The 23,774-nt window shown below is 40.9% G+C and overlaps 1 protein-coding gene across 1 annotated transcript in view; it reads right to left on the reverse strand.

Moving 5' to 3' along the window:
- Positions 1–968: 968 nt before the first annotated feature.
- Positions 969–23,774, reverse strand: part of ARMH3 (armadillo like helical domain containing 3) — a 153,436-nt gene continuing 130,630 nt past the window's right edge. The window contains exons 25-26 of the mRNA XM_006210485.4: positions 4,043–4,159; positions 969–1,838 (exon numbers count right to left, since the gene is read on the reverse strand). Of these exons, the coding sequence (XP_006210547.1) occupies positions 1,746–1,838; positions 4,043–4,159 (210 nt within the window). The 3' untranslated portion in view covers positions 969–1,745. The remainder of the gene's footprint in view (positions 1,839–4,042; positions 4,160–23,774) is intronic.

Consider the following 23,774-nt stretch of genomic DNA (forward strand, 5'->3'; position numbering starts at 1 on the left):
ACTGGCTTCCATTAGGGACAGGAGATTCAGGAACAGAGTCTCTAAAGGGGCCCCTAGCCAGATGAGACCAGTGCCTGAGAGATTACCTTAACTTTGTCTCTGAGAAATGAGTGCTGGGTAACAGAGATAAAGAGTGGGGGAAAAAGACACTAAAAAGATGGTCCCATACAAATCAATTTTTAATAACTCCAATTTGCCACCAGCTTCCAGCTCCTGCTCCTCTGGGGTTTATCAATGGAAAACACTAAATGTCTCAGGCATCTAGTGATCAGAGATGACCCAGCTTCTGATCTCGTAAGAGTCTACAACTGTACCTGGCAGCATGTTGGTGGATTCTCTGGAAATAGTACCTATCTGTTGAATGCTGGAGCCAGAACTCTGGTTCCCAGGGAGAGCATGTATCCAAAAGAGATCTAAGTCCAGTAGAATAGAAGCTGGGGAGGTCCCAAACCTGCTCTTTTTGCTGGATTCCTGCACCTACTCCCAGATTCTTTCTGTGCTGCTTGCTGGCTGCCATCCTAAGGGCTTTAGAAAGTGCTTTGGAAAGGGAGGATTTCAGAGTAGCAGCTACTTTGAAGGCAGCTGTAGGGCAGGGAAAGCCTACAGTAGTCCCATGGAGGCTGTCCAGATGAGGAACCATAAGCCAACTTCCCAAAGGTCAGGAGAACTGCTTGTGGTTCCACCCAGAATATGGGTAGACAGAATGGCCTCTCCAGGATGCTCACCTGGCCTGATTCAGAGCCTGGCCCCAGCAAGTTCTCTCCCTCCCAGGCACCAGACCACAGCAGGAACAGATTCCTCCCCAGAGGAAATTCTCAGGCAGGCTGGATGTAAACAACAGCCGGGTGAGGGGGTGGAACACGTGGAGGGGAGCTCAGCAGAGGCAGGAGAGGCTCCCAGAGGAGGGGGTGGTTAAGGAGGTGGGGAAGCTGCTGGAAAGCGAACCAGCAAAGTAGGCACCTGAGGGCTCCAGAAAACCTATCAATGTTTATTTCACACACATACTCTAAGACAGTTTAAATCAGATTGAAAATAAAAAGCTAAGGTTGTGACCCTGTAGTGCTGACGAGTCAATGGGTTGGAAGGCAGGGGAAAGCTAACAGGTACTCCTGGTGCCAAGAATCTAATCCAGAAAGTGGTAGCTGGACAGCAGAGCACTGGGCAGATTCTAATCTCCACTCTCCCAGAGGAGTCAGCTCTGGATTTAGAAAAAAGGTATCCCATTCCTACCTCCCCCTAAGCCTGAGCGAAAGGCCCTAATGACTGGACAAAGTGCCAGGGAGGGCAGGGGACACAGATTTCAGGCCCAGCTCAGCTCAAAGGAAGCAGAATTGGCTCCACCTACATTTGAGAGTTAGTCTGTTTTCAGAAGCCTAGGAGAGCCACTGATCCCTAGGGTGTCGGCATCAACCTAAGGCTTGCCCCAACAGCTCCTGAAAATTAGTCAGTAGCCACAACTTGTACTCTCAATTGGAAATGTGAGGAGCTATTCAAGCAGCCCACCCTGGAAGTCCCCACATTTTTGAAGGCTTCTCCCTGTGCCCACCCATCCCCTCCCTAAATAAGATTATCCTTGGTTTGCCCATCCTGGCCCCTGCTGTCCAAGCTCCACTGAAGTACGGCCTTCACCGAGAGAACTCGGTATCTGTGTTTTTCTCCAACCTTGGAAACAGGCCCTCTCCCCTCGCTCCCTCTCCAGCCCAGATGGGTAAGGGCGGTCAGTGGCTGCTCAGGTATGCGTGGCCTCAGGAGATAGTGGAGAACTCCTTGAGCAGGACTTCCTGGCTGAGTGTGTGGAAGGCCAGGTTCCTCCGGACATTGGTGCTAATGGATCGAACCTGGGAAAAGGTGGGAGGGCAGAGACAAAACAGAAGGGAGTCTGTTACAAACAGCAGGGGCTAGGGTGAAGCACAAGGCCAAGATGCAGTGCTGGAAGTTTCTCTCTTAGGAAATTAACCCTTAACAGCTATCATCCCTGCAAGTAAGTGAGCAGACAGTGTGAAGAAAAGAGGGACTGAGAGACAAACTCTAGTGGATGTGAGAAGAGTGAGCACGTGAAGAGGAAGAAGCAGGCACAGACAGAGAAGGAGGGCTGAGGTCAGGCCTCTGTCCTTGCCACAGCCAGGCAAGAGGGGACTGGTCTGGTCAGTGGTCTGTTGGCGGAGGAGAAATTGAGGCCAGAGGACTCATGCTCCGGAGCTACTTCTCTTTGGGTGTGCTTCTAGTCTCCTCAACCACCCTCTGTATTTATCTACTTTTCTGAGTTGGAAAGAATGTTTAGAGGTGCAGCCCTTGTCTGACATAGATGGCAGGAGTATGATCCAAGGAGGCCAATGGCCAGGATCAGGTCATATAGTGGTGAGACCCAGTCTTAGGAGCAGGATGCAGGTTTCTCTCCTGGTCCAGCATCTCCATACCACAAAGATGCTGCCCACTTCAGAAGAAAGTCTGGCCATATTCTTGCTATGTCCCCACTGCTCACCTCACACACTTTGTACCCACAGACCAAGAACCTTGCAGGAAGTCTTGCCTGTGTCAGCAAGGGAAAGGACCTCTGGGAAAGGGGCCAGAGAGCCAAACTCCCTGCTCTGAGTGGTTCTAAAAGGAATCCAGCAGACTCTGGAAAGAGATTCGTTCATGGGAAATAGATGTGAACACAAGAGACAAAGCAGGGGAGGAAGGAAAAAAAAATGTACACCTGTCCTAGGCTCCAAAGTCCAGGGAGCTTTTCTTCATTTTCTGCTTTGCTATGGGAAACTTAATGAAGTCATCAAGGAGGAAGTAGAGCAAAGGGCAGCATGGCAAACAGCAGGCAATTCAAGCTCATTAGGTTCAATCCTGACCAGACCCTCTTCGCTCCCCTGTGCCAGAGGAACAGACAGGAGAACTGAGTAAGGCAGAGGCTAGAGCCCAAAAGCCTCAAGACAGAAATGCTCGAACTCTCTCCTCTACAACCTCTTCATCTCTTAATAACTTACTGTCTTTGTTAAGACTTGGCTCCCAGTAAGCCCCCTACTTGAAGACTTGCCAACCACTCCATAAACATACTCTACTCTGCTATCTCCTTACACTAATGGCTTCCTCATTCCCAATCAACTCACCTCAGGGAATATTTGCCTCAGGGGAAGTCCGAAATCCCAGGAATGCCATGTGGCATGGTCAGAGTTGGGCTGAGTTTAGCACAAGACAGATGGTCTAAAATCCAGCACCTTCATAACAGACTGGGCATGGGAAAGTAAAAGCTGGGCTGATGCAAGTTCTGCCCCAAGCAGTGGGAGGTCTGAGGACACGGAAAGTAGGTACAGAGGCCTGTGTGTCCTGGTCTCAGCCCCCAGCCGGGATGCTCACGCACAACCAGGCAAGTGGAGTGGCAGGACTACAAGGAGACTGAGCTTTTCCTGGGAGTAGCTTGTGAGCACAGGGCAGGAAAGGGACCATCAGCAGAGTGAGTCCAGTTCCCTGGAGATGCTGACTGGGAGGTGGAATAGGGGGCAGAACAAATATTCAATAGCTCCAGGTGGCCAAGGGAGGGGGCTGCAGGAAGCTAAGTGACTGGCAAGTGGGAGCAGGGGTAGGGAGTGAAGACTGGAGAACTAGATTGGGAAGGCACTAAGACCAGGATCCTATTAGGAATTTAGGTAGAAGTGACTGCAGAAGGAGGAGAAGAATCAATTACTCCCATTTAGTTGCTCTGAGGACAGGATAAGGAGTAATGAGCCAGAGCTGCCACTGGGAACACACATCAAACTCCAGGCCCAGCTGGAGCTGTGCAAGGACTGTCTCCATGGCTGCAGAGGAGAGGTGGGCACTGCTGCCTCAGGCTTTTCACCCTTCCCAGTGTGGCACCAGTACCCAGGGGAATATCTTCTTCTCTTGCTGCTTCGTCCTTCCTGGACTGCTTTGGGAGAGAAGCTGCTAACCCAACCCCAGCAGACCCTTCCAGTCTTACTTCATCAGCCTTTGCTCATCTGCACAGCAGGACCCTGTGACTGGGAAAGGGCCCCCAAGAGGCACAGGCAGGACAGAGACGGGGCTCACTCACCAGCTCTTTGAAGAAGGCAGCTTCCTTGTGCTGCTCTGAGTAGCGCTCATACTGGTCCAGGCCATCCTGCAGCTTCAATGTGAGCGTGTCATAGTTGGCTCGCACCACCTCTAGCACCTGGTGGGAAGTCAAGGGCCAGGAGGGGCTTGGGCCATACAAACCCTAAGTCATTTGGCCCCCATGTCCCTCCTGCTGCCCTGCCAGGTTGGATTCAGTCTGGGACCACACCCCCAAGAGACCTTGCTTATTACTTATCATCCAGAAAAAAAGCCTGGCTGCAGGGAGCGATTCCTCCACGGGGAGGTTTCTGAGGCCACTGTCTAATCTCTTCCAATTCCTGCCTTTCTTGACCAGTCCAACCTGGCCACCAAGGCTGTTAGTCTGGGTATGGTAAAGGAGCATGAGAAGAAGTGACAGAACAATGAGTATCTGAGCCCCCCAGTATCTCTGATACCACAGATGCGTTCTCAGCCATATCCCACAGCTTTCCCTGGCCAAGCTGTCACAGTTGCTGAGTAAGACTTTGCCAATGTCTCCTTCCTCTTCCCTTTCTGGGAACCACATTTCTTCAGTCCTGGGATGTTCCTCATCACCATCTGTTACTTGTTTTCATCTCTCAATGCCAACTCAACCTTCCTATCCATTGCCTGAATGGAACTTTTGGTCATCCATGCTTTGGAGTGTAGGGGACACTTTCTAGACTAAGCTAGAGCTCATCTCATCCATCCTCTTTAGTTCTGATGAGGGGGTCCCTCCCCAGCCATGCCTCTGACTTTCTATGGAGGTAGATTCAGACCTCCACTGACTCCAAAACCTTGGATCTCTGTGGTTCCAGAAGGAAAGGATTACCAAAGCCAGTCCTGAAGTGCCTTCAGCTTATAAGACCACAAACCAAAGGCAACGACAATTAGTTATGTCACAAATATTCAGAAGTGACTTAGCCTGGCCCCTGCTGCCCACTGTATTAAAAACTATTTTGGATATGTCATGTCCATTATTAGCAAGATCAGACTAGTATTTAGAGAGTGCAGTACTATCTTTCCAGCTTGAAGGTAATTATATTTGTGTTATACAATGATTAGTTACATCAGAAGATATAGATTTTCTATATCAAGTTAGAAGAAGTGAGCTGGACAGAAAGGAGAGACCAGGAGAGAGAATGATTATTCACTCTGGTAATCTGGATGATAGCTATTCTGCAAGTTGATCCGACCTGGAAGGGAAGGCTACCATGTCATGGGGAACTCCCAGCTCAGTAGGGAGTCTTGGGAGGAATGAGTATAATGAGGGAGGCTCAGCTCCAACAGAAGGTAGGGGTAAAGGGAATGAACCAGAGTCAGGACTGCCCAGAGGGACTGAGGATAGACTCCTGAGGGGTATAAAGGTGCCTCTGGGCTGTTTACTTCACCAACTCAGCCTTGTGCAAGAGGAGACTTCACGTGGTAGTAAACACTTCTGCCTGCCAAGAATTCCTGAGGAGAGAGAGTAGGGAAGCAGAACAAACGCTTGTGTCCCTGAGTTTGGGGGGAACGGACAGTTAGACCAAAGCTCTGGCTGGTCCAGACTCAGGCTCCTCAAGGTCACTTTGCCAAGCTGGGTCCCACAGACATAATATAGGCTGGCTCCTTTGCTTCTAATTCCATTTGTCAGCTCTGTCAGCAGGAAGACCCAGCTACGCCAGTCACCCATAAAAGTAATCTGGCCCTCTCATGCACGTGGACTGTGCTCATGGCTGGAATATCTACAGCCAAGGTCTTGGCTCAGAAGTGAATGGCTCAAGACCAGAAAAAGGCAAAATTCCAGAAAAAGGCAAGATGGGACCATCCCCCAAGAATCAGGCAGAATAAAATAATACCTGCTTTCCCAAACCCTGAACTCTGGGCAGCTGCTCAGCAATGCTATGACCCAGCAACCTGGGCTCAGCCTTTCCTAAGAGGTGCCAGGTGCCAAAAGGCAACTACCAACGCTAAAGCCAATTTCTGAGAAGAAAGTGCAGCACGTCAAAAGATGCTATATCCTGAAAGCCTCAGACAAGGCTGCCTTGATCACCTGCGCTTTCTTTCCTCTTGCCAGGGCAGAGTAGAAGGTCTAAGATATAGCTCAGAACAGAGATTTTTCCTTTCAGTAAAGTTGGCTTTTGCCAGAATTAAGTTGCTCAGTTTCTTGCAGGGAGGTGAAAGCAGAGAAGGCACCTGAGCTGTAAGTTCCTTGGAAGGAAACCAGGGGCCTGGCTGGACTTAATACATGATCTCAGCTCTCCCCCTGTCCAGACATTGCCCAGTGTCACCTTCTCCTTCCCTGGTCCTTTCTTGTGTTCACCCAGCCCCTGCCATCACCTGCCTATATCACTTCCCTTACATTTCCAAGAGAAGAAAACATTCTAATCTCAGGTCTGGGACCCAGCCCATTTGGGACTTTGGAACACTAGGGGTACTCTCCTAGTCTCAGACTTAGCTTCCTGTAGTTTCAGACTTTGGGAACATATCCTATTTGGGCCTCACACTCAACACTGGCCTGGGACACGGCAAGGGTAGCACTCAGGCAGAGGTCAATTTCCCAGAGTCCTCGTGCCTAAAGACCTTAGGTTTTACCATAATTTGCAGCCTCAATTTCTGGCTTCCTGGCAATTTCAAAGGCCCCTCCTAGGGGGACATCCCTCCCCAATCCATCAGATAACAATCTATACCCTGGCACAAGCCCACCTTCTTTCATCAGTTGTTGGGTTTGTGGGCCTCCTAGAACCATGTTCACCACCTCAGTTCAATGTAGCTCTAAAGACAGTAAATTATCTACCAGCCACATGCTCTCTAAGCAGTCCTTATACTCCCACCTATGATACCCAGTACACAGGAATCTGGGTCCTTGCAGAAGGCCTGATAGATGGAGAACTGAACTACGAGTCCCACTTTTACTATGGGATCTCAGACAATCAGCTAACTTCTTTGAGCTTCAGCCCTTCTCTCTATAAGATGGAATTTGAACTCACCTTCCAAAAATGACATGGGAATAAAAGTTTTGAGTTCCTGAAAGTAACATACAACTGATGGAAATATTATCATCCCAATGGCTATACAGCTACCTGGATAGCTCCTGGACTCCAGACTGTCTTCACAGCCCACCTACCTATTTCAAACTGTCCCAAAGATCTTACGTGCATGGATGATTCTTTACCACAAAGGGATATCTTCTGGATTTAAGTGGAAGACACAAATGGCCTCAGTTTCAAAGATCCCATGCCCTCTTCTTTGCCTTGAAACATTCTGCCTCAGGTGAGGGAAGAATAAACTGAGGAAGTGGGGGGGGGGCCCTAAACCCCTCCCCTGAGGTCTCTGGAGGGGAAAGTCCTGACATAGGCTTTGAGGTCAGAGAGACCACAATTTTGGTCCCAGATCGACCACTAATTAGCTATGTAAACTTATATACATTAATCTCTTTGAACTTCAGTTTTCTTATTTGTACAATGCGGATAACACTATCTACGTCATAGGGCTGATGTGAGGATGAATTGAGATAATGACTGTCCAATGCCTGGCACATTAAGAACAGTCAATAAATGGTTACTAATTTTGTGATGAAAGCCTCTTTTTGGTGACCGTGGGCATTTGGTAGTTCTGCTTAGTCCCAAATAGTTCTAACCATAAACCAGCGGCTAGGGCCTTACACACCTTCATTCAGCCTACGGCACATACTGGTGATGAGAAAACCTAAGTTCTCTATTCAGTAAGAAAGCAGGCTTCCTATAATGACCCACCTGTCCTGAGTGTAACTGGCAATGCATCATCCAGAAGTCACAGAATGCCCAGTGCCTACTGCCAACCAACCAATCTTGGTAGTTCAAGGGGATACAGGTTATACTAAAGAAAAGCTGAGCAGAGAGGCCTATAGAGGCCCGGCCTTACACGATACAGGTTGTAAGGCTCTTGGCCACATCAGGAAGGAGCAAGATCCTAGTGCACAAAGTTCAAAATTGCTGGTGAGGTTTTGAATACACACACACCATTCCCCTATCACATATAATAGGCATTCCCCAAAGACTATTCAGTAGCCTCTGCCCCATTGTTTTCAGCAGGGCCTTTGAAATGGTAAATAACTTCTAGCCTGAAGACAGCAGCAAAAGAGACTCACCAAGTTGGAAAAGTTCCTGGCAATAGCTATCCAACTGATGCCAGGGGCTTTGCCCTGTGCCTGAAAAATTGCTTGGCCTCAAATCTCTGTTGGACTGAATTTCCAGCAGAATGAGAATAAGGGAACAACTAAGTAATAGGATGTGACCTGACCACAAACTTGTGTTCACTACCTTCTACTCAATTTGAACTGACAGCTATAGTACATAACCTATATTTGGGGAGAGTATGTAAGTCTGCCACTAGCCGACTCTCAGCCAGGGCAACATGTATGGCCTTCCCTAGAGGCCAGGCTGCCAAATGAGGATGAAAGCACAAGACACCAATAGAGAAACATACTGAGACTTCTCATAGAACAGAAAATAAACATGGAACCTATCAAGATTGCAGAGGGGTGTAATGGAAAGAGGTCATGAAATTAGAGAAACCTTAGCACCATAATTTACTTATATGACCTTGATCTGTCTTAGCTTTAATTTCTTTATCTGTAAAATAGTCATTATATTTTCTTATAATATTACAAGGATTAGAGATAATATATAAATGTTAAAATATAAATGATATGATCTAGCAAATAAAAGATGCCAAATGAATGAAGGTTATTGAAAACAAAGAAAGAAAAAATGGAAATAGAAAGTATATGATGTATTCAAATAAGACAAATCAAGTGGTTAAATGGTGGCCAGGAGGGTCTGGAGTTATCACTAATATCTGAGGACAGTGATATGGAAGGCAACATTTCTCTTATTGCTGAAATGTTACCATAGAAACAGAATCATAGAAATAATAGTTCTGGAAGGAACCTTTGAAATCACCTATCTGGTCCATGGCCCTCATGTCACAGATGAAAACAGATATCCTGAAAGATTGTGAACTGCCCAAAGACACAAGATGGGATTAGATAGCCTTTGAGACTCCCAGTCCAGTGCTCTTCCTGTACTGGCAGGCTAGTGTAATCTGGTGCACATTCCTGAGCTTACAGGCAAAACAATCTTTCAGAGAACAAAGATTCAAGGAATTCAAACTCACTCCTAAGAAGTGGGAAGCATCATCTGTGGAGAGCTGGGAAGGTAATCTGGGGAAGGCCTGGTTTGATGTTTGAGCTTTAATGAATACCAGGTCCTCAGGGCTCCAGGGCTTTCATCTTTCCCCAACAGCAGCTGAAGACCCCGTTGATAGTTAGTGTAAACCACCTACAAAACCTTACAGACCTCTCAGGTTCATTATCAGCAAAATCTGGTTTTGGTTGCTATTTTAATTACTTAATACTCATTTAGAAGCTTGAAACTCAAAGGTCTTTAATTTTTAATTTGGCTTCTTTGGCCACAGCCAAATTGTTTCTAGGCTTGGGGTGGTGTGTTAAGAGGATTCAGTGAATCCCTTCTACAATGAATGTTCATACCTCAAGGCCAGTTTTCCATTCTTCCAAAGAGACTCTAAGCACTCTGTTTCCACTTTTATGTCATTCTGCTTTAACCCTGCCAAACCCTTAATCATAGAAAAATTAATCTCTGGATAGTCTGAAACAGATAAAGTAGGTAAAAGGAAGAAAGAAGATGAGGCTTTTTAGAGGATTTCATGATAATTTCCATCCATCTCTCTACTGGACCCTGGACATTTGCTATATTTCAGATGTTTATTCACTGGTTAGAGAACAAGATTTTTCAGTCCCATTCCTTCTATAAAGTAGGAAAGGACAGCTTGAGGGATCAAGCTTTGAAATGACAAACAAGAGCATCACTAGGCACAAGTCTGGACATTGCCCTTTGCTTCTCTCTCCCGTCAGTAACAGAGAGCTGAACAGGTACTGCTTATTCTACAAACCGATGATGGAGTCTGGTCAATATCAAGTTAGTGAGAAATAAAATCCATCCCTCGCAATGGTTCCGGATTTGGGGCAAACCTATCCTGGTGCTTACAGAACCAAGAAGGTTTGAATAATGAGGTTTGCTCTCCATGCTGCCCCTTAAACTGTTCATTGCTCTAGCCTAATGCTTTATCTCTAAAAGAAATAGTGCTGAGCACAGAGCAGGCCTTGAATAATGGTCAGTGGCAAATGGACTGCTAGAGAGGACAGGAAGGTCCAAGTAGCTGCAGGTGGTTTTTATGGTAAATGCAAACTGAGGTCTCCCTCTCATCAACTGTGGAAAAAGAACATAACAAGTCAAACAGACCATTTCTCAGTCAGGAAGGCTGGAACCTTTTTCCTTCTACTACCCAGTAAAGGTCCTTAAACTCAAAGGAAAGTCCCCTTTCCTATAAAAATGATAATGACCTACTCAGGGCCTAACTCCCTTTTCTGGATTTGCAACAGGGCTGAAATGCTCTATAAATGTCAGTAAGAGACTGAAGAGGAGCAGGAGGTGTGACTTTTCATTTTCTCTGAAAGGACCTAATCTAGCCTCTTACTTTTCCTGTATTTTCCTAAAGCAGATCTTCTCCAGAACTGGTTCTATGTCCCCCAGTGAGGAACAACACTCTTTTCTCCCAGAAGCAATAAAGGTCTGTCCCTAACCTTGCAATCCCACCAGTCTAAGGACAACTCTCAGTGGCTTCCTCACAATGAAGTGGTGGTCAGGTGTTAGACAGCTTATAAGGAGAATTCTGATGACAGAGAAGCAAAAAGCCAATTTTTCTTCCTCCATAATCCATATTTACTCTTCTAAATTCAGGACTAGTTAAAGCTAAACAAGAAGCACTGAAAAGATGTTCTCCAAGTAAAGACTTTGGTGGGTCACAGTATGTGTCTAGTTGGGCCTGGGCCCTGAAAAGAGTCTCAACCAATAGCTATTAATTTTCAAAATAATGTCGTTAAGAGTATGGCTCTAGAGCCAGCCTGCCTGGCTCCACCCTACTGCTACCACTTACCAGCATGGAGGAGCTGGGTGAGCCTGTTTCCTCATCTATAAAATGGGGATAATAATAATGTTCATCACATAGAAGATCAAATAAGGCAATGTATATAAAGTGCCAAATATATTGCTTGACACACAGAAGTACTTAAAACCATAGCTATTATCATTATTAGTCACTTTCATTTTAACATGACTCCATGAATAACTGCTTTTTAGGACCTGAAATTCCAACTCCTTCTATAAGTGAACAAATTCAGCCTCCCCCCAATTTCTGGAAGAAAGTTGTCTTCTACAGGCTTCCCAATGAGGGATTTCCTGTGGAGAAAAGAGCAGACCACTTTAGGGTTTGTGCATCAGCAGGTGTAGGCAGGCTGAGTGGTAGGTCCTCTCCTGGTGAAATAAACATGCTATTACTACTGATTTCCTCACTGAAACTGTGTCACAGCTAGCTTCTCAGCACCCTGAAGGAAGAGACTCAGTGTTACATTACAGATTTTCCACAATGCCTAACACAGTTGTAAGGAACAGTAAACACTCAACATGCTTGTGGACTAATTTAGTAACACTCAAGCCCAACCAAAGTTCACACGGTAAGATTAGAGTTAGGCCCTTACAGTCTGCCCAGCACTCTGATAGGCTTCTAAAGCCCTCAGAGCCAAGTCCTGCCTTTAAGGAGCTAACAAGCAAAATGGGGACTCAAGATAAACCACCACGGAAGGGCATACCCACACACAGAAGCACATATACAGTTGAAGCAGTAGCACTAAGTGTGGTTTGGAGACAGCTGCAAAACTTATCAGTGAATGGGCAGCCTGAGTGAAATAGTATCACACTTTTTAAGAAAGGGAAAATTAAGGAACCCGAGGTCTTTTATCTTTTGCCTACTTAATCCTACTCAGCTAATTTGGATTGCAAAATTCTCCACCAGTGTCACAGGGTTCCTGGGACAGCAGCCGCAGGGAGGGCCATTAACTCTGACAGGTCTGTGACTCTGGCACTGATCGCTTAGGTTCCATTCAGGGTCTGTTATCTGAAGGGCAGATTATTCAGGCTCAGCCCAGATGCTGAAAAAGTAAATCCTGCACAAAAGATGAGCACAAGGTTGAAAGGGTGGGAAAGAATGTCACTTTACTCCCCAAACAGACAATCTAGTTTCAATCTTTCAGAAATCAGGTTTGATTCATTCTGAAACACCCTTCTGAGGGTGCTTATAGCAACAAATTTCAGTTGCACAAATTTAACTCAATTGTGCAGTGTACTCATTAGATAACTGTCCAAAACAATTTAAGCAGTCACACATAGTGATTTCTGAATAGCCAGGTTCAAAGTCTTGCTGAGATATTTTTAGCACTTGTTTGCATACAGTAACTAACAGATTTGCATCTCAGAAGACAAGGAGAAGAAATTATTAGATTCATAAACTCCAAGGCTAACTAGTACCCAGAAAAAACTGTTAGCTTCCTTTAGATGCTATCTATTTGACCTTCTCTTATTCAGGACAATGCTTGGTCCATATCCAAATGGACATAGCCTAAAAGAGGTATGGTGACCAAGCAGACAGTTAAATATCAGGACAAAATATTAGCTATCCAAGAGCTTCATGTTTCAGTTCCTGCTGTTTTAAGAGAGTTGAGGGTTGATCCTTTCTAAATGATCAATGTAAGGCTGGGACCTGGGCCCAAGAATAGAAGGAAAAAGTGAGGAAAGGGAAGAGGATCTTTTTAGTGGATTACCTTTAAAAATATATTAAAATGCTCACTATAACATACTGTTTCCAATATCCATTCAAGACTCTACCCTCTAGTAACTGGAAAAAGAGGGAGGAAGGGAGGAAGGAAGGAAGGAAGGAAGGAAGGAAATAAAGTAAAATGGACAGTACGCCTGAATAGTTAATGCAAAGAAAGGTTCTCTGAAAAGTGTATGAAATTTAAAAAATTTAGATGGAAAAAAATTTAGGTGGGTAACCCAGGGTATACAGTAATATTTTAAAGTAGTTCAGGACTTCCACAGAGAAAGAAAGAACTCTTTTCATTCATGGTATAATGCATTGCAGGACAGGAATTCAGAGAGAAAGAAAACAACTGGAATGAAAAGTACCTGTTGAATACATAGGGCATTCAAAAGAGACACCAGAACAGTCACACCTTAGTAGTGGGACTAAATCAGACCTAGAGATAAAGGCTACTCTAAACCTTCCTAAACAAAGATAAAAAGAAGTTTCATGGATGAAGATGGTCAAAAGGTACAAACTTCCAGTTATACATAAGTACTGGGGATGTAATGTACAATATGATGACTACACTTAACACTGCTGTATGGTATATTTGAAAGTCACTGAGAGTAAAGCCCGAGAGTTCTCATCACAAGGAAACCTCCCTTCCTTGGTATTCATAATGAGATGATGTATGTTAACTAAACTTATTATGGTAATCATTTCACAATATATGTAAGTCAAGTCATTATGCTGTATACCTTTAACAGTGCTGTATGTCAGTTATATCTCAATAAAACTGGAAAAAAGACCACATGAAAAAAAGAAGCTTCAAAAGTAATTGCTGCTCCACAAATACCTTACCTACATTCCTCAATAAAGTTCAACATTATTTAATAAAGAAAGGCAACAAAATCTAGCACTCAACTACATAACATTCACAATGCCCAGTATGCAATAAAAATTTATCAGACGTGTCAAGAAGCAGGAAAATGTAACTTAGAGCTAAAAGAAATATCAGTCAACAGAAATAGACACAGAAATGAGAGAGATGACAAAATTAGTAAACAAGGACATTTAAAGAGCTATTATAAATATGATAAAGTGTTTAAAGACAACCATGAACATAATAAGAAGTAAAGTGGAAAATATAAGGCACATCATAATAAAATAGCTGAAAATCAGTGTTAAAGACAGAATATTAAAAGTAGCCAAAAGAGGGAGAACACATTGTACACAGAGGAACAAAGATAAGAAGTCACACTTCTTGTCAGAAACCATGCAAACCAGAAGACAATGGAATGATATCTGTATTAAAAAAAAATATTGTTAACCTAGAATTCTATAACCAGCAAAAACATCCTTCAGAAATAAGAGTGAAAAAAGACCTTTTCAAACAAACAATCTAAGACAATGTGTTGCCAACAGTCTTGCACTACAAGAGATGTTACAAGAAGTTCCTTTGGCAGAAGGAAAATTATATTATCTGGGTCTATAAACAGGAACAAAGAATACTGGGTGGGGGGAGGGTATAGCTCAGTGGTAGAGTGCATGCTTAGCATGTACAAAGTCCTGGGTTCAATTCCCAGTACCTCCATTTAAAAAATAAATAAATAAACCTAATTACCTCCCCCTGACAAAACAAACAAACAAGAATACTGGGAATGGTAAATAATGGGTAAATATAAAATACTTCTACATAAGTTTGAAAACCAGGAAAAAAAATCATTGACTCTTTAAAGCAAAAAGTAATAATAAAAAAGTAATAACATATAGTGAAATTTATAAGAAATTTAGAAGAAAATGTATGACAGCAGTAGTATAAAGAACAGGAGGGTGACAAATGGAAATACACTGTTGCAAGGTTATTATACATTACATGAAATCATATAACATATTTTGAAGGTACACTGAAATAAGTTAACGGTGCATATTGTAAAACCTAGAGTAAACTAAAAAAAATAAAACTAAGAGGTATAACTAAGAAGTTAATATTGGACATCAAGTGGAATCACAAAAAAATATTCAATTAATCCAAACAAAGGCAGAAAAAGAAAAAAATAAACAAAGAATACATGGGAGAAAAAGAAGAAGAAGAAAAGCAAGATGGCAGATTTTAACACTGCCATGTTAGTAAATAAATTAAATGTAACACTAACACTCCAATTAAAAGGCAGAGATTGTCAGAGTGGATATAAAATCAAGACCCAACTATGGGCTGTCTAAAAGAAATCCACTTAAAATATAAAGACACAAATAGGCTGAAAGTAAAAAGATGGAAAAGATACGCTATATTAACACTAATTTGAAGAACTGCTATATTAATACCTGACAAAGAGATTTCAAAACAAGGAATATTATCAGGAATAAAGAACGAAATTTCAAAACAACAAGTTTTTTCTGTATAGTACAGATAACTATATTCCATATCTTGTAGTAACCTATAATGAAAAAGAATTTGAAAATAAATATATGTATGGATATGTATAACTGAAATATTATACTGTACACCAGAAATTGATACACTGTAAACTGACTATACTTCAATTTAAAAGAGTAAAATTTCATAATGAAAAAGGAGTCAGTTCATATAGAAGACAATCCTGTATGTATGTGTACCTAATAGCAGAACTTCAAAATTCTGAATGAAGCAAAATTGAAAGAACTGAAAGAAGAAATAGAAAAATCTACTATTTCAGTAGTAGGCTTCAATACTCCTCTCAGTAACTGATAGACTAAGTAGACAGAAAATCACTAAAGAGAAGATTTAAACCATGTTACCAACCAACTTGACCTAAAGGCATTTATCTAAAATTCTACTCAACAATATCAGAATACATAAACTTTAAAAATGCACAGAGAAAATATTCAACAAGACAGACTATATGCTAGATCATAAAACAAATCTTAATAAATTTAAAAGGATTAAAATCACATGGAGAATATTTTCTGTCTACCAGTGAATTAAATAAGAAATTAATAACAGAAATTTACCAGGACAATTTCCAAATAATGGAAATGAAACAACACACTTCTAAATATCACAAAAGAAATGAGAAAATATTTTGAACTGAATGAAAATGAAAACAGAGGCTACCAAAACTTGTGGGATGTTGCTAACCCAGGGGAAATTTACAGCACTAAATTTTTAAACAACTGACCCTTGAACAATGTGGGGGTTAATCCATGTATAACTTACAGCTTATCCTTTCCATCCATGGAGTCAACCAACCATGGACTGTGTTAGTACCATGGTATTTATTATTGAAAAATATCTGCATATAAGTGAACCCACGCATTTCAAACCCACGTTGTTCAAGGGTCAACTGCAGTAGGAAAAAAAAGAACTAAAATCTATGATTTAAGTTTCCACCTTTAGAAATTAGAAAAAGCAAATTAAACTAAAACAAACAGAAGGAAATAATAAAGATAATCACATAAATCAGAGAAATAGAAAACAAAAACAGTAGACGATCAATGAAACTAAAAGCTGATTCTGTGAAAAGATTAATAAAATTGATAAACTTCTAGCTAGACTAATCAGGAACAAAAAAGAAAAGACACACGTTACCTGTATCATGAATGAAAGAGGGGACATCACTATAAATCCTATTGGCATTTAAAGGAAAAAGGTGAATATAATGAACAATTTATGCCAATAAGTTCAACAGCCTATATGAATGAATAACTTCCTTGAAGACACAAATAGCTAAAATTGGCTCAAGAAGATGTAGAAAACCTGACTATCCCTAAATCTATTAAAGAAACCAAATTAATAATTAAAATGCTTCCCACAGAAGTAAACTGATATATGCAATTTACTTTGAAATGCATAAAAAAATAAGATGGACTGATGGAGATCCATTCTTTGGGTGTTCAGATATGTGATGAAGTATAGTAAAATTTAAATGACAGAATCTAGGTGGTTGTATCAGTATTCACCATACAATTTTTTCAACTTTACTATATGTTTGAAATTTTTCATAATAAAACATTGAGTAAAAAATTCTCCCCACAAAGAAAATTCTAGACCCAGATGCCTTTACTGGTGAATTTTATTAAACATTAGGCAAGAACAATCCTTCACAAACTCTTTTCAAAGGAAGGAATACTCCCCAACTTATTTTATAAGGCAGCATGATCTAATACCAAAACTAGACAAAGACATCACAAGAAAACAATGAACTAATATTCTGCATAAATACTGACACTAAAATAATCAACAAAAATATTAGCAACTCAAATTCTGTAATATATAAAATAAATTCTATATCATGATCAAGGGGGTTTACCTTAGGAATATGATTGAATTAATATTTAAAAATCAGTCACCATATTAAGAGAATAAAAGAAAAATCCATATGATCATCTCAATAAATGCAGGAAAAAAACACTGACAAAATTCAACATTCATTCATAATAAAAGCTCTCAGCAAACTCAGGAATGAAGGGAATCTATGAAAACTTATTGCTAACACATTACTTAATGATGAAAGACCAAATGTTTTCTCCTGAAGATCTGGCAAGGATACCTACTCTTACCATTTAAATATTGTACTGGAGGTCCCAGCCAGTGCAAAATAGAAAGAAAAATAAATCAAAGACATACAGATTTGAAAGACAGAAGTAAAACTGAATTTACTTGGACACAGTATAATTGTGAGTACAGAAAAGTCTAAGGACTCTAAAAAAAATTAATAAATGAGTTTATCAAAGTTGTAGGAAAAAAGGTCAATTTGAAAATAATTATATTTCTATATACTAGCAAAAATTGGAAATCAAAATTTAAAATACCATTTATATAACAAAAATAAAATATTTATAGACAGATTGGACAAAATAGGTACAAAACAGTATGCTAAAAACTATAAAATTGAGAGAAATGAGATTGGTAAGAAAATTTTAAACCTCTAAATAAATGGAGAGGTATATTATGATCATGGATTTGAAAACAGCATTACTGAAGTGTCAATTCTCTCCCAAGTTTATCTATAGAGTTAATGTAATTCCAAACAAAATCTTAGCAGGCTTTTTTTTTTTAAGTAGAAATGGACAAGCTAATTTTACACTTTATTTAGAAATGCAAAGGACCTAGAATATTCTACACACTTTTAAAAAGAGCAAAATTAGAGGACTTACGTTACCTGATTTCAAGATTTACTACAGACCTACAATAATCATGACAGTGTAGGGCATAAATTTAGACATACAAACCAATGGAACAGAACTGATACTTCAGAAATAGACCCACATATAATCAATTGATTTCTTACAAATGTGCCAAGGTATTTCAATTGGGGAAAGTATAGTCTTTTCAACAAATGACAATGGAACAACTGGATAGTTGGGGTTGGGTTAGGTGGATGAACATTTACTATTACCAAACATCTTACAAAAAATTAACTTGAAATGGAACATAGAACTAAATGTAAAAGCCAGAACTATAAAACTTACAGAAGAAAATGTAGGTGAAAAATGTCACAACTAGGAGTAAGCAAAGATTTACTAAATAAAACATAAAAGCAAAAATTGTTTAAAAATTAATAAATTCAACTTTAAAGTATTAAGTTAAATTAAAATTGATCTTCATTAAAATGTCTGGACAAACACCTAATGGACTTGCAAAGGCAAGCCACTGACTGACATATATTTGACAAAGGACCTGCATCCAGAATATATAAAAACTCATATTATAATAAAACAGACAATCAAATTTTAAAAACAGGCAAATGGTCAGCTGCTCATGCAAAGTAAGTTAGTAGTAATTTTAAAAGCAGTATAATGAGAGCACTGCATACCCACTAGAATGGCTAAAATTGAAAAGACTCACAATTTCTAATGTGACAAAGATACGAAGCAGCTAGAACTTGTTGGCTGAAATTAAAAATTTTACAACTGCTTTCAAAAACAGTTTGGTAGTTCCTTTTCACTCTCTTTCTCTTTTTTAATCTTTATTGAGATATAATTTACATACCATAAAATTCAGTCACTTAAAGTGTACAATTCAATGGTTTTGGTATATTCACATAGTTGGCAATTATCATCATGATCTAAGTTTAGAACATTTTCATCAATCCAAAAAGAAACCTCATACCCATCTGCAGTCACTCCCCAACTTGCTCCCCAACCCAAGCTTTAGGTAGCCACTTACCTATTTTCTGTCTCTCTAGATTTGCCTACTCTGGACATTTCAAATAAATGGAATCACATAATATGTGGTGTTTTGTGACTGGCTTCCTTCATAAGTTTTCAAGAATCATCCATGTTGTAGCATGTATCAGTATTTCATTACTTTTTATGGCTGAATAATATTTCATTGTATGGATGTATCACAGTTTATTTATCCATTCAGCTGCTGACGGACATTTCAGTTTGTTTCTAGTTTTGGTTATCATGAATAATGTTACTATGAATATCTGTATATAAGTCTTTGGGTAGACATATGTATTTTCATTTCTCTTGGGTGAATAGCTAGAAGTATCACAATGTGGATGAATCTCAGACACAAAAGAGCACATATTGTATGAATTTATTTACGTGAGATTCTATAAAAGACAAATCTAATCTATAGTGATAGAAATTACATCATTAGTGGTTACCTAGAGAACAGATCTGCAAACAAGACTAAATGCAAAAGAGAACTTTTAGGGGTGATGGAAATGTTCTATATCTTGTAGTGGTAATGATTACATAACTATATCTTATTATATGTTAATTATACTTCAATAAAGTTAAATGAAAAGTAAGTCCCATAAAGCATGCCTAGTCAAAAAAAAAAAAAAAGAGAGAGAGAAAAGAAAAAGGAAAAAGATGTATGGCCATGGCAGTAAGCTTACAGCATTTTTGGTCTTACCATTCCATTTCTGGTTTGGACATGAAAGATTCATACTGATTTATCAGTAACTATAAGTTAGAAGTTCCTAGTATTTCCACAATACCAAAGATTCCCCTCATTGTCCTACTTTTATCCATCTCTCCATCCATGGCACTCCTCCCTGACTCCAGGTAGCAATCAACAGTGTTTAGAATAATTTTCAGCTGGACAGTAGCCACATAAGTTTTTTTAAAGTGGGTATACTTACTTAGATCTTTTGACAAACAATCATTTGCCAAACTCAGGAAATTATAGGGTCCTACCTTTACCAAGGACATCTAATTAAGGTTCTACTCTTGCCTTTTTTATGAAACTAAGGCAGGAGTGAAAGATAAGAGATGATCATGGCTCTCCTTATGGAAACTCACTCCAAATAAGGGTCATCAGCCAATCAACCATATATGGATTTATAATGAGGCAATTTTTCACTAGGGTACAAGGAGGGAAGTTTATCTGTCCTTCTCAGGTTTATAAAGTATTGAGGGGCTGGGATGCTGCTGCAAGCATGCCAAATACACCAGCTGAGTAAGGTCTACAGGAGAGCACAAAGGCAAAGTTCTAAGCAAGAAAGTAGTGATCCTGATTCTTATACTGTGAAGTCCTCAAGGGCAGGTATGATTTTTGCATTTTTATAGCCCCTGGATTGGCGTACAGCAGATACCTCTGTACTTCCACACAGAAAATAATCTGGGGAATTTGAAGCTGGAGCACCCATTCCTTGTCTTATTGCACCCAGAAGCAGAGAATTCTTAGACCAAATCAGGTTCTGAGAGTTTCCTTGAGAGGCAAGAATTTGTTCTTTTTCAAAACACTTTAGCTCAAAGTGGCTAAAAAAAAAAAAAAGGAAGAAAGAGAAGAAAAAGAAAACAAGCCAAGAGTATAGGAACTAGAACAACTAGCAACTTGATAACAAAATCACAGGCCTCACTGAGTGATCATCCTTCCCTCCACTGGGTGCTTACAATGACTTTCTATCCAAAATAACCTGAGTATTTCTCCAAGGTATAATCATCCAATATAACTGTTTGGAAATAAGGATCCAAAAGCTGGACACAGATCTCTTAGGCTAAAAAAAATGATGCTTTTTAAAAGGTACCTGTTTCCTCAATACAGCCACCTTGCATATATTCTGCAGAATTTTTTCCCCTTTCTATTCTCATCTCATATGCTTCACGACCAAACTCGATTTCAGAACCAGTTTAAATTGGCCAGTTCTTCCAGTCCATCCATGTCTTTCAAGCCTGCTACCAATGGGCTCTTCCACTGCCCTGAGATTTATTGATCTGACAGACTGGCTCGGCCCTTCAGCAAGGGGGACCAGATAATGAACCTCACAGTGCGTGATGAGTGAAAGGCTGGTTAAAGGAGTGATGACATTGACTTTCTTTAATTTCCCTGGGCTGTTGTCCCACCTCCCTGATTTTATTTGGTTGAAATTCTAGACAACCGTTGTGAAGCTTTTCTTTGCAGTAATTACAGATGCAACGTGCTCCAGTCCTTACCTTACCTGAACAAGTAAGGCATGCCATCACACTAAGGGGCAGATGTCTCAGTCCTCCCTACTTGAGGTTTCTTTCCTTGGAAACATATTACATATCAGGGAGGGAGACAGAAAACAGTCTCTGCTTGTAATTCTCCCACAATTTGACATGGGGTCTCTGCCTCCCTGCCAGACCTTACTTACCTAACCTTTCCTAACAGACAAGAATTCTTTTAACAGAAACCCATTTGTGGGCTATTCACAGTTCTTCTAAATGGGTGGGTCATTTTTAAGACTGCAACTTCCTTTGAGCAGGATCACTGTGAAAGGTCAAAGCTCTGTTATGGCACTTAGCAAAAACATTTCCAATTAACACAGTTTACAACAGAGATAAAAGTTTGCAGAGCAACACTTCTTTCCTCCAATGTTAACTACCACAATGGCAAACCATGCTCTTCCAAGCACACCTTATACAGTTTGAACTGTCACCTGGGGAAGAGGTTGCAGTGGAAATAAAAGTTTGCAAAGATCTATTTGGAAGGAAGGAGGCAGCTAAAAAATAGAAGAGAGAAGTCCTACCTGTACAACTAAATAACTGGGATAAAGGTACCGTCTTAGCTTAAATCAAGAAAGCAAGGGCTGCTGTCTCCTGTAACTTCTTGAAAACTAGTGGAATTCCTATGAGTTCCAACACTGTTCCTCCCATGCACTGCCAATGAAGCTTCTGGCAATGAAGCCTGACTGAGAAAGCTTATGCGATGGGCATTTCAAAATTCATACTTAATTGGAGAAAATGCTGACAGTGGCAGACATGAATAATAAGCTGAGCTCTTCACCAGTGACCTCTGCATTCAACTAGCTTGGCTGGGGGACATTAATTTTGAATCTTCATTTTGCTTTTTTTTTGTTTCCCAAGACAAATTGGAAGTACTACTTTAAAAACAATTAAAATTCAGTGTGCTACCTTTTAGATTTCAACCCACATAAATATATTGTCTATTAAATGAATGAATGAATGAATGAATGGATACTTTTTAAAATCCATCACCTTCCTTTGGTGTGTGGATTTATTTTTCATAGTGGCTTTCCTGACATGCTTGGATGGAAGAGACTCTTCCCTCACTTATAGAGCTATCATACCAGCCAGGAGCCTCTACTTAGGCATTTCTGCCTAACTGGCAAGCAAACTCTCCAGGCCCCTGTTCAGTACTCTCTCTCCTTAACTGAGTGGGCCCTTCCCAACCAGGACCTTTCCCTATCCCCTAGGAATGAGCCCTGTTACCTCCCCTCTCACTGCTTCTCCCTCTCCCTTCCTATCCTGACTTGCCTCTTCCTTCAGAATACCTGACAAGCTCCAGTAGTCTCACATGCCTCAGCCTGATGAAAAAGCTTAGACTCTGGTGTCAGACAGACCTAGGGACACATTAGGGCTTTACTACTAACAGCTGTGTGACCTTGGACAAATTACTTACCTTCTTTTGCATCTTCATCTATAAAATGAAAATAACTGTACCTACCCCAAACAGTTGATCAAAGAATTAAGTAAACAACCTAAGTAAAAGTGTCTAGCTCAAAAACTACGAGCTGCTCCTTTACTTTTATCTACTTGTGTTCTTTTTCAATCGAAAATACTTTCTCCTCTATTCAGAGGAGATAAAATCCAAAATACTTTCTCCCCTATCTCTGGTAGTATATATAGCTTACCTCCTGGTCCAAGTAAGAGAGGAGAGATTCTAGCAGCACATAACAGCTGACCTCCTTATGAGGACCTTCTCAGGATGCCCTATATAACATATAGTTGATTTCTGAGGTTAAGCAGCTTGTAGGAAAATCCCTCCACCTTTGACTTTCTGTCTTTCCTGCTTCAGTGAATCCAGTGAACAAATAACCCGTATCAATCTTTTTTTCTCCCAAAGAGATTAGCTGAAATGCCAGAATCTAAACAAAGGCAACAAGAAAGGCAGGGTCAGACAGCCAACGCTTGTGTCACATGCTCAGACTCACTAAGAGTTCCCACAGCAACCATCACTCAGGGTTATAGAGAGGCAGTGCAAAACTACAGGCTGTTGTAAAAAAGCACAATGCCAAGTACAGGAAACTGAGTTATGGCTAATGTGGGCGTCTTAAATCTCAGCTCTCCGGCATACGTCTCTGCTAAGGCTGTCTTGCATGGTGGCTAAGGCTCTGGTTCTAAGATGAGAAAACAGCACAGGGGCTCTCAGAGTGGGCTGCTCAGAGGCCTCAATTACTTTGGGGAGAACTTTATATAGGTAGCTCTCATAGGGAAAGTGAACCACACTCACCTCTTGCTCAGAAAGCCCCGCCTTGCAGCTTTACAGCCCCCTTCTCCAGGTCTTCCTCAACAACCAGTGGTATGTGGGAGCTGGCTCACACATGCTTGGCCTGTGATAGCTGACTGTTAAATTTTCAAGCACTGTGAGAGCCACCTGGCTTCACATTGGTAGCCATGGTGGGAGCATTCACTGCCCCCACCACCTTGCACTTCAAATCAGCCCCTTCCTACCACTCACACGGCTACCAGTTGTTAAACATTTACTAGCACCCCAAGGGCCAACAACTCAAGCTGCAGTACCAGGCTCCATTTTCCTTAAGTCTTAAAGCTGTTAGGATATCTCCTCAAGATCTTTCTGTACTTCCTCCTAGATTTTCTCAAGTAATGGGTGTTTA

The sequence above is a fragment of the Vicugna pacos genome, chromosome 11 (genome assembly GCF_048564905.1).
Source record: "Vicugna pacos chromosome 11, VicPac4, whole genome shotgun sequence".
Lineage (NCBI taxonomy): Eukaryota > Metazoa > Chordata > Mammalia > Artiodactyla > Camelidae > Vicugna > Vicugna pacos.